Source organism: Pan troglodytes, chromosome 9 (genome assembly GCF_028858775.2).
Source record: "Pan troglodytes isolate AG18354 chromosome 9, NHGRI_mPanTro3-v2.0_pri, whole genome shotgun sequence".
Taxonomy (NCBI): Eukaryota; Metazoa; Chordata; class Mammalia; order Primates; family Hominidae; genus Pan; species Pan troglodytes.
This window is the reverse complement of record NC_072407.2, coordinates 125476623-125488626: the sequence shown is the minus strand read 5'-3', so window position 1 is coordinate 125488626 and position 12004 is coordinate 125476623. Positions and strand designations below refer to the sequence as shown.

Genomic DNA, 12004 nt, shown 5'->3' with positions numbered 1-12004 from the left:
CCAGCTACTTGGGAGGCTGAGGCAGGAGAGTTGCTTGAACCCAGGAGGCAGAGGTTGCAGTGAGCCAAGATCGCACCATCGCACCCCAGCCTCGGTGACAGAGTGAGACTCTGTCTCAAAAAATTATAATAAAATAAAATCCATCTTTTCACCATACCATGCTACTTCCATAAGTAAACATCTACAAGGCAAAAGGTGCTTGTATAATATTGCATTTAACCCTCAAAACAACCTTTCAAGGTAAGTTCCGTTGTTCCTACTCAGGCTACGTATCCATGTATTGCCCCTCAGCTGCAAATCCACCCTTCTTTTCCCTGCCTTGTGATGCTGGAGCTGTGCCCTGTCAACGTTTCTTCTTTGCCGGCTGGCACAATGTTATATCTTGTCAGTAGAGGGCGCTAGAGAGACACTAGAAGAGGCTGCCCTTTTTTGTTCTGGTGCTTTTCTGCAGAAGTCACCAGCCTCCCAATGAGTTTCACTGATACCCTAATGGGCAGTTTCCAGCTTATGTGCCCCGGTCCCCAGAACTTCTAGAGCCTCTGTGCCATACACTGGGCAATGGCCACACCCTCTCCAATAAGTTCTGAATTTTAGCCTTGGGTTTGGAGGAAGTGCAGGGAGCCTTCTTAGAAGTTTGTCCTTCAGTGACTGAGTGGCTCAATCCTAGGAGCTGCTCCCTACATCTGTTATAACAAGAGGCATCTGTTATACCTCCATTCTTCAGAGACCTTTCCATGTTTTTACTCATTAATGATTCTTTTATCTTTCCTTCTTGAGACAGGGTGTCCCTCTGTTGCCCTGGCTGGAGTGCAGTGGCGCAATCTCGGCTCACTGCAGCCTCAACCTTCTGGGCTCAAGCAATCCTCCCACCTCAGCCTCCGGAATAGCTGGGGCTACAGGCACGCACCACCATGTCTGGCATTTTGTTTCTTTCTCTCTCTCTTTTTTTTTTTTGTAAAGATGGGGTCTCCCTATGTTGCCCAGGCTGCTCTCAAACTCCTGGGCTCAAGCGATCCTCCCACCTTGGCGGCCCAAAGTGCTGGAATTATATGCATGAGCCACTGCACCCAGCCAATGATTCTTAATATTAAATTTTCCCTGTTCAAATTATTGGTGTGGTTTCTATCTTATGGGACCCTCACTGATACACTACTATATGGATGAGCAAAAAGAAACTCAGATGAGTAGGACATCATCCCTTCCTCAAGTTATTCCTCCAATAAAATGGTTAAAAGCATTCAAAGTATACTATGATCCAGGCAGGGATTTTATACATTTAATATATATTCCTTCCTTTTATCCATTGACCCTACTTTATGGAAGAGGAAACTGAGGCATCTCAGTGACTGAAGAATTTTCCCAGATCACATACAGAGTAAACAGAGAAACCAGGATTTGTCTCCAAGATTCTGCAGTGCTGCCCCAAACAACTGGCTGCCCTGAGAGTGAAAGAGGGTCAAGGAAACAGAGGGTATATAGACAGTCTGTCAGGAAGTTTGGAAGAGGAAGAAAGCTAGATTGTTAGCCAAAGAGGTCAACATCTGACCAAAGTTTTTTTAATGGGAGGGGTCATTAAAGATCTTCTAACTCAGTCCTTGAATTATAAACGAGTTGGTATACACTGGCCATCAGGGACTCTAGAGACCCTATTAAATAACTCTTTCCTGAATTAATGCTTAGGATATAGTCTGTGCATTATGAGCCATTAATGCAAGAGAACTGATGTTCCACAGATGTCCACTCTGTCCTCTCCGAGTTCCCCAACTCAGACTCTAATCCATGGAGGCTGGTTCGGGGGTGTCCAAATGGATATACTGATTGCCTCTGACCCAGCTGTAACCCAAGACCTCTCATTAATACTGCATCTCTCTCATGAGGCGAGTGATGTCTACGTAATTAAAACTTAAAGCAAGAAATGGCCAGGAGATTGAAGGGTGAGGAAGCTGAGGATTCAGATGGCTCCAACACAACATTCACCCTTTAGCAACCAACATTGCCATTCAATCAGGTACCCACCCTTTAAGTCAAATTTTATCATGTACACATGGATGCATATGAAAGCCTTCCCTGGGACAAAATGCAGCCCAGCAGAATAAACACACTTAGCCCTTAGCTCACTGGGAACAGAGCTTACTAGGGGTAGGTCTCCTTCTACATATTAGTTAAACCCCATTTCACCATGCACACCAATTCTCTTTTCCAATTTTCTTTTAATCTTATCCAAATAGAATAACTGGCTCCTGGGTATTATCTTTTTCTTTTCTAAGTGTTCACTACAACCAAATCTACATTTTCAACCAGCTTCAACTACAAATTCACCAAATGATCTATACTAGTGCTCCCTAAACTTTGCTGCACTTCAGAATCATCTGAGAGTTTTTACATAACCAACTAAACAAGAATGTCTGGGGGTGGGAGCCAGGTATCAGAGCTTTTGAAGGATCTCCAAGTGATTGAAATATGCGGCAATGTTTAGGAATCATTGGTCTATACTATTTTAACCTAATTCTCTAGTAATTTAGTATCTAAATAACTTTAGAAAACATAGACTAGTGATCTATATTTTCTAGATATTAAAATTTTCTTTAATCCAAGATATCCTTCCTCTTGTTTAATAATTTCCCACATAAAAAGAGCTAACACTCATTGAGAAGGTATTGCCAGGCCTTGCTGTAGGTACTTTATGAAGGGCACAGTGGGTCATATCTCCTTTAATCTTATTATTCCAATTTCACAGAAGAGAAAATTGAGTCAAAGAGATAATGAGCACACCTGCAACTTTATTCAGTATAACGAGATGTCATTCATCAGGGACTAGAGAAATAGACAAATTTAGAATGGTCAAATTCTCCCATGTTACCTTTCCTTTGATCTTTGGGTTTTAACTCAACCCGATTACATTTACTGTAATCTTTTTGGTTTTGAAAATTGCTGCCTTTGAAAGAGAAGACAGGCTGAGCATAGTGGCTCACGCCTGTAATCCCAGCATTTTGAGAGGTCAGGAGTTCGAGAACAGCCTGGCCAGCATGGTGAAACCCCGTCTCTACTGAAAATACAAAAATTAGCTGGGCGTGGTGATGCACCCCTGTAATCCCAGCTACTGGGGAGGCTGAGGCAGGAGCATTGGAGGCTGCAGTGAGCCGAGATTCTGCCACTACACTCCAGCCTGGGTGACAGAGTGAGATTCCATCTCAAAAAAATAAAAAAATCAAAAAAAAAAAAAAAAAAAAGAAAGAAAGAAAGAGAAGACAACTGTGTGTAGGTAAATTTGGTGATATTCTGGGATATACTAAGGGAAGAAAAATCCCTCCTTTTTCTAGATTTTCAGCATCAGAGTGTTGAATGACCACAAGCAAGAATCTACACAGGATGGCTGACTCTAAAAGTGTTCTTCTCCAGAGGAGAACGCACAGGGCCCCATGTGTGATCAGGACATTAAGCCTCCTATGTGGAAAGGACTGGGCAAGGAAATGGAGTTGATTCCTGGGGAGGAAAAAAATGGGATTGGGGAAAACGAGGATAAATTAAATAATCTGTAGTCATGATTCTATGGAAGTCAGTGTAGTAGGAGCATATATATATGGAGCCCAGGGGCTGCAGAGAGGCATAGGGAAATGAAAGCGAAAAATTGAGAAGGATGATGGGTGGAACTGCTCACGGGCAGGACTCAAGAGTCTCACCTACTGGGGAATATCCTAAGGCAAGTTGTCCTCTTTATAGGCAACCATAACTGCCCAAAAAGGAAGGCCATGAATGAAGAAACTACCAACAGGTGGCTACAAATGGGGCTGGGGACCTTTAAAACATGGGCATGCATCTAATTTGCCTTAATTATGCAAATTAGAGTAATTTCATTTGCCCACAATCCCAGGTTTACCATGGAAAGAGACTAAATAATCACATATACAACAAAGTCCTATGTTCTTTCCACCACCGCAAGCCACCAAGTTTTGGACATGGTCTGCCCCTAGCTACCCTCTGACCTTCCGCATGTGGCTCTGCCTCAGTAGAAGTCCCATCTGTGAAGGGGAGATGACACCTGCTCTATAAAAGGATGACTGTGAGAATGAACAGATGTAACGCAAAGTACAACATCGTAGAGTCCCTGTCCCATGTAGTGTAGAGGTTTCGCCTGGGCATGATACTCCTTTCCAGAATGAAGTACTCATCTCCCCAGCTGCCTGGAGTAATAGCTGCTGATGGGTTACAGCTGAGTCCCTTTCTGGGCCCTGCCCTGGATTAAAGGAAGCAGCCTCGCCCGAAAAAACGCCCCTCCCTGAGGACAGACCGCATCCAATGACTAGTCCAGGAGAGGATACAAAAACCTGCCCTTTGCCTCAATTTGGGATAATTTGGGATAACCCTGCAGGGCAATCTCAGCTCTAGAATTTTTTATGGAATTGGCTAAAGCAGGTGCGTGAGAGTTGAACTTCTCCCTCAGCCCAATCCTGATTCCCTCACTTGCTTATAGCTTTGCTCCCAACAGCACTTCCCAATAAAACTCCTGCAGGCAAATCTGTCTCCAAGTCTTTTGTAGAGTCCCTTTCCAACTGAAGACATGTACTAATTACCACCAAAGAATGTGTGTGAACAGGAGACAAGACACATTGCTAAAGTTTAAGAGAAAGGCCAAACTGAGGCTCAGGGAATTCGGTACCACCCTGGAATTTCTAGAGAGTCCCGGCCCCTAGGACAGGCCAGTGACCACACTCTGGCTTACACTCCTCTACCCACTCTAGGATATTAGGAGACACTAAGCCCCTCTCCAAATCACCTCTTTGCAGAGGTAACTGACCTTTTCTTAATCCTGGATTAAGGTCTTAACGAGGGATGTCTGCTTGCTGGATGCCCCAGTTAAGATGCTGACATGTCGTCCTTAAAAACAGATCTTGAGTCCCTCCCGCCACTGGCCCTGGGCTTGAGCCACATGAACATCCCCTCCACCTTCCTCCACCCCAAGCCCACTCTTCCTTTAAACCAGAGACAACGAGCCGGCTTTGCCAGTTAGCAGGGCTCACGGCGTGAAAACACTATTGTTAGGTTCCTGTGCTGCACTGGGAGCTAGTGAGGAAGACAATGGCAGAGTGAGTGTGCATGAGAGAGTATGTGTCAGTGTGTGTGGGTGTGTCTGAGTGTGAGTATGCATGTGTGAGTCTGGGGGGAAGGAGATCATGATGAGTCATGAGAAACCAAAGAAGTCAAGGCAAGGGCCCTGGGCTGCTGTTACCTCCTGGCCCCCATCCTCACGCCCACGTGTCTCGAGAGGTTGATCAATGGGAGCAGTCAGGACACAAGACCCAGGAGGAAAGTAAAGCACAGAATACATTTTCAAGCATCGAATGCAGCTCCTCTTTAATTCAGCCTGGACTCTCCAGAGGGCAATCAGGAGCGCTCACGGATGTGAGTTACTTAGAGAACTTCCCCTATTTCTCTTTCCATAGGATGGCACGGAGGTACGGACTCCAGGAAGTGCTGTCTGGTGCCTGGCTTTCTGCAGTTGGCCCACACTGCTTTGAGAGGCTGCCAGGTCCTGTCTGGGTGTACCTACGATGTGGATTATTCACATCTATGGACATCTTTTCTTGGTGCCCATTTTTCCCATACATGTCCGACCATGACAGTCAGCCTGCTCAGTCACCCTCCCCCAGGGCAGCACCTGGGCTGCTCATGCATTTGTTTCCAGACAGGCCTTTTCCTGGTTAGGGATGCAATATACACCTGACTCTTAAAGAGGAAGGTTCAGACTAAGGGAGGAGTTACTGACATGCTGCAATCCAAAACCCACTCTTTAAGACACCATCTGCATTCATAGAGTATGAGCACTCAGATGGCATGACACTGCTGCGTGACCATGGATGTAGCTCACCCTTTCTCTGGGCCTCAGTTTCCCCATCTGTTATAAGGAGGAGTTGGTCTAAGATGACTTAGATGACCCTGTAGGTCATTTCCTGTCCTAAAGGTCCACAATCATTCTTTTTTTTTTTTTTTTTGAGACTGAGTCTCACTCTGTCACCTAGACTGGAGGGCAGTGGCACGATCTCGGCTCACTGCAAGCTCTGCCTCCCAGGTTCACGCCATTCTCCTGCCTCAGCTTCCCGAGGAGCTGGGACTACAGGCACCCGCCACCACGCCCGGCTAATTTTTTGTATTTTTAGTAGAGACGGTTTCACCGTCTTAGCCAGGATGGTCTCGATCTCCTGACCTTGTGATCCACCCACCTCGGCCTCCCAAAGTGCTGGGATTACAGGCATGAGCCACTGCGCCCGGCCCCCACAATCATTCTTCATCTCACAGCTCTGCAAGTGTTAAGAAGATGCAGAAAAGTTGGGCTCTGTGGCCATAGGAAGTGAAGCAGGAGAAGGCAGCCATGCTGACCACAGCCAATGGGACCAGCAACCCGGCTGTGCACTGCCGAACCCTGCCCTGTTTCTCCTTTCTCTCTTCTGACCATTTCATCACCTCCAACTAACGACCTCTCCTCTCCCTTCCCCAGCATCTTCCTGCCTCTTCAGAGAAGAACAGCTACACTGCCATGAGGGGGTGGGAGGCTGTGCTGGGCAGATGGGAGGCTTGCTCGCTCGCTCTCTAAATGCTAAACCAATCCTCATTAAAGAGTTTTGGCTGGCTGGCCACAGTGGCTCTTGCCTGTAATCCCAGTGCTCTGGAAGGTCGTGGCAGGAGGATCTCTTGAACTCAGCAATTTGAGACCAGCCTAGGCAACATGACAAGACCCAGATTCTATTTAAAAAATTAAAAATTAGCCAGATGTGGTGACACATGTTTGAGGTTCCAGCTACTCCAAAGGCAGAGTCGGGAGGATCACCTGAGCTCAGGAGTTCACAGCTGCAGTAAGCCATGATTGCACCACTGCACTCGAACCTGGGTGACAAAGTGACTCATATATATATATTCATTTCAAGCATTCAATTCATTTTCAAGCATCGAATCCAGCTCCTCTTTAATTCAGCCTGGACTCTCCAGAGGGCAATCAGGAGTGCTTGCATGCAGGTACTCAGAGAACTTCCCCTATTTCTCTTTCCATAGGATGGCATGGAGGTATGGACTCCAGGAAGTGCTGTCTGGTGCCTGGCTTTCTGCAGTTGTGCCCACACTGCTTTGAGAGGTTGCCAGGTCCTGTCTGGGTGTGTGTGTGTGTATATATATATATATGTGTGTGTGTGTGTGTGTGTGTGTGTGTGTATATATATATATTTTGGCACAGCCTGACTCTTCCAATTTAAACCTAGTGGGGACTGGAAGGGAACAAGTCAGGAGAGAAGAGATCTAAGGATAAAAGTAGCCAAATGACAAGCTGCAGACACCGACTCACCCACGGGCACAAGCTATGACATCCTAGCAGTGCCTCACCCCCCACTGCAATCTCTTCTCACGTCATTGATAACATGGCCCTAACCAAAATCTGATTCCCATCCTACAGTCCATACACTATGGATCATGCAGCCGTGCACCCACCCCAGATGCTGGAGCCTGCCTGAGGTAGGCAGTACTGCCGAATAAGCCCCTGACCCTTGGCAAGGACCTGTCCTCTACAAATGCAGGAGTGTGAAAGTCTAGCTTCCAGCAGGTGAAGGCCATAAAGCTCAGCATGGACCAAAATTACAACATGACTGTAAGAATAATGAACACATGTGGGCCTTGTCAACTGAAGCAGGTGAAGGAATGTACTAATCCCACCACAGATGATGTCAGTAAGGGGCATACCTAGAAAGCATCAAACTCGGCAAGGCCTATTGTTCAAAGATAAATAAAGACAGTGTGGGTCTAGAAACCCTGCCCTGTGCAAAACTGTAAAGTAGCTCGGGATGTTTAGACTAAAGGAGAGATGCCTTAAGGTAAACAGGATTTTGAGTATCTCAGAGGAGGAAGAGAGAGGGGAAGCAAAAGGGGAGAAAAGTCTTTTTTTTTGTTCCTCCAGAGGGAGGTTATCAGATGGCATAATTGGGTTTGAAATAATAAGGAATATTCTAAGAGTTTAGGCCACTCTCACAAACATTGCAAGAGGCTGGTGCATAGGAGGTGAGTTCCTAGTCAAGAGATTGGTTTCACATCCTCATCTCAGTCCAGACTCCCTCTAAAAACCTCCCAACTCTGAGACATCAACTGTCTGCACAGTGCCCAGTAGCAGGTGACATCCAGCAAAGCCCCAGAGGAGGAGTGAGCACAGGGCCATGTGATTTTTGTACTGGAAACCACCAGGGACATCCATCTGCTTCTATTTTATAGATCCTTCTTCTCCAGATTGAGAGTTGGGGTCCTCCTTCTATTGTTGGGGGCCAGAAATATATCCATAGACTCACAGATCTCCAAAGTGGAAAGGCCTTTCAATCTCGCTCAGCCCAATTTCCACCCAAAGCAGGTATTGCCTCTGTAGCTTCCTCCAAAGAGGAGGTGATAAAAGTAGGAAAGGAAAAGAAACCATGGGGTCTCTTCCATTCACCTCCAAAAGAGTGGGTTGATATTCTTAACTAGGTAACCAAATCCTTCTCTCAAGACAGGTTGACAGGTTGTGTCTCTCAGTCCACTGAGGCCCTGCTCCTACTGGTCATTCTGGGTTCAGAGCAACCAAAGGTATCCAAACCCCCACCAAGAACAGAAATGGCCCTGTGCAGCTTCCTGGAAGTCTTGTGAAATATGCACAAGTGGGAGGGAGTGGATGCTAGGAAAGCTCTGCCCACTGCTGGGTCCCTGTATGCTGACATTTGTAGTCAAGATGGAAAACATCCACAGACACGCCCTGGAGGATTGGATGGTTTTCTTCTAAATAATCTAACATTTGACTCACCAAAACCCCTGATATCAGGATCTGTAAAATACCATTGTCTGCTATGTGGCATTAGAATTCTCTACTCGACCAATGGCCCTTTTCCAGCCTTGATTACTCCCAGACCTCACTGGGGAACAGGGGCAGATTGAAGCCGGGCAGCTCAGTCCTCCCAGGTTGGCCATCTCTCCCAACCTCCACATACCTCATGCCATATTCACTACTAAGTCTCCTAAGTAGTGAATAGAAAGAGAGATTAAAGAGTACAAGAAGAAAAAGAAACCTTGAGCTGAATACTAGACATGTAGTCCAACAGCATCATTTTCAGAAAAGTAGTAGTTGAGCAAAACCAAGAAGTTATAATAAAAACTTGGATGCCTGCTGAACCGTGGTGCCCATTTTGGCTTGACAGAGCTCCCGAGGGTAATGCCTCCCACATAATCCTGGCTACACCCACCCCGACCCCCCACAGACACTTCTGTCCATCCTCCTTCCCTGAGGTCAGAAGACTGTGCAGAGGGTTAAATTTAACTCAGGGGACCGAGTTGGGCGTGGGTAGTAATTATAATACCTTGTACTTATGTCTAGCTATTCCTGGCCTGCAGCTTGTTTTCCTTCAATTCCGTCCAAAGAGGTCAGTGAGCCTTGTAGATGTGGCTTCTGGGCCCTCCTGGGACAGACCTGCCGATGCTGTCCACATTGCCTGGTGGTGGAAACCAGGAAGGGATTTTTCTCCTCACTCTGTAAGCCACAAGACAGGGAGGACAAATGACAGGGCTGCCTTTGCAGAACAAGTCACGCAGACTGAACTGAGGACTAGCCTGGGCTCAGCTCAGAGAATTGCTGGTCATTTAGTAAAGCACACAGAAAAGCCAGCTTAGCCAGGCAACCTCGCTGATAAGCGATTATTCAAATTGTGATCTCCAACTTAGATGACCAGTTAGTTTACCAAAAAAAAGAGAAAGATTTCATGAAAACTTACAGAATACTCTTATCAATGAGGCAGTTCTGTTGTAAGAACTTTATAAATATTAATTCCTTTAATTCTCATAACAATTCTATTTAATGAGCACTATCATAAGCCTATTTTAGAGGTGAGAAAAGAGGCAGAGATTGGCTGAGAAACTTACCCAAGAGCGTACAGATAGTAGCTGGTGGGGCTAGGATTCAAACCCAGGGGCCTGGCTCCAGGATACCTGCTCTTGACCACTAACGAGAAGCTACCCTGCTCAAATTCATGGGCCCCAGGCAGATATTCTGATGGACTAGGTCCCCACATGATTCTGATGACTAGCCAGGTTTGGGAATCACTAAGTCAGTGGTTCTCAAACTGTGGTGTGCTTATTGATAATCGGATTCCTGGGGCCCAGAAATTCTGGAATTGGAACCCCGAATCTGTAGTTTTAACAAGCACCTAAGGCGATTCTAGGGCGGGTGGGGCAGGAAAGGAAGGCACTGGAGAAAGGGCGCCTGCAGTCCTCCCACTTCACCCCACCCACTTGGGGCACAGAAATTGATGCGGGCGCCTCACTGAAGTCTGCGGAGACCATTCTTTCTCGCACCGGGGCGGCTGCCCTGGAGGAGGGGAGCTGGTGGCTGTGAGGCAATTCTGTCCCTTAGCCTCGGTGACAAGGCTGCCTTCAGAGGAGGGGAGGGTATGTGACCAAAGACAGCCCACTGTCCTTCCACACTTGACACGCTGCACATCAGAGGGAGACAGGCAGTTGGTAACAGGGAAAGAAAAAGAGACTAGGCGGTCTGGCCCCTATCTCCCATCGCCAGAACAATGGCCTCTTCAAACCCCTGGCATCTGAACTGGCAGTCAGCCACCAGGAAAGAAAAGAGCTCGCTGTCCCTTTAAGGACGTCCTCTCTACACAAAGGTCAGAAATGCCAGCTCAGCCTGCCCAGAGGCTGCCTTTTTGGCACTTTGGGGCCCGGGGGCCCTGGTGGCAATACCCTTTCCAGCTGGTTCTCTGTGCACCTGCTGGCTTCTGAAGAAGGCAGGGCACCTGGATGACAACTGCCGCTGCAGGCAATGCTCAGTGACAGGGCAGGAATGGCTGATGTGGAGGGAACCCAGGACCTCCTGTGCATCTCAAGTTATCCTCCCAGGGAGAGTTAGCAAGAAATGGGTGTTGGAGCAAGGTTGGAAAGCCACCTACAGGAGGAGGGGTGGGGTCAAAAAGAAAACTGGCCAAGGAGTGAATGCTCCAAGAGAGACGTATATGAACTAAAAGAGCAAAGGCTGACCGACAATTGGCCCAGAAATCACAAAGAGAACAGAGTAGAGAGTAGAAAGAGTTAGGAAGGAAAGGTGGTCAGGGGTTTGGTTGGAAGCAGTGGGGTGGTTAGAGCAAGGGCTTTTATTCTGCAGACTGGGTTCAAATCCTGGTACTTGACCTTGGGTACCTTTCCTAGCTTCTTAGCCTTGATTTCTCTACAATATTGGCATACATTGAGCAGTAAATAAATATCAGAAACAAATACTGTCTGTTATTAGGGCACTAGCCACTCCATGTGTGTCTTGTGGGCAGCTCAGATGTTCAATCTCTCCTCAAGAGGCCTAATTCCCAGACCACACCCCTGGTTCTAGTAAATCATCTTGCAAATAATGCCATGAGCAAGGGAGGCCCTCATTAAGAAAATTGCACGGGCTGGTGCAAACCATGAGTCTTGTGGAAAAACAACTCAGAATTATTCAACTGCTAACAATATAAAGCAAGGTCGGCAAACTTTTTCTGCAAAGGGCCGGACAGTAAATACTTTAAGCTTTGCAGACCACACAGTCTGTCCTAACTACTGAACTCTGTTGTGATAGGGCAAGAGCAGTCACAGACAACAAGTAAATGAAAGCCTGTGACTACGTCCTAGAACAAATTACAAAAACAGGCAGCGGGCTGAAGTTTGCTGACCCCTGAGATAAAGGATGGCATCAGTGGAGGAAATGGCGAATCCTTCTGGGAAATGGGATCAAAGATATGGAGGCAGAAGCCTATTTCTTGACCTTCTACCTTAGGAATGCAAGTATTTTACCCAGTTACTTGACTTCCAAGAAAAGTTTCTGGCTAACACCAGCCAACTGCACTGACTTCTCTATTCCGGTTTCCTCAGCATTCATATCCAGAGTTTATAGGTATCTCTCTCCACTTCAAAGGTTTCTTTTTCTTGCTGTTATGTGACAGTGGGAGCTGCCCAGAAGCAGGGTTTCCTCCTTTGGCCA

At 46.8% G+C, this 12004-nt stretch overlaps 1 protein-coding gene across 18 annotated transcripts in view; it reads right to left on the bottom strand.

The window, feature by feature from the left end:
- GRAMD1B (GRAM domain containing 1B) overlaps nt 1–12004 on the bottom strand; it is a 263268-nt gene that overhangs the window by 67610 nt on the left and 183654 nt on the right. Inside the window, exon 1 of one of the 18 annotated variants that reach the window (XM_054662797.2) lies at nt 9913–10164. The exons of the other annotated variants lie outside the window; for them this stretch is intronic. Within the exon in view, the coding sequence (XP_054518772.2) occupies nt 9913–10061 (149 nt within the window). The 5' untranslated portion in view covers nt 10062–10164. Of the gene's footprint in view, nt 1–9912; nt 10165–12004 lie in introns of those variants that run through there. 18 annotated transcript variants of the gene reach the window in all.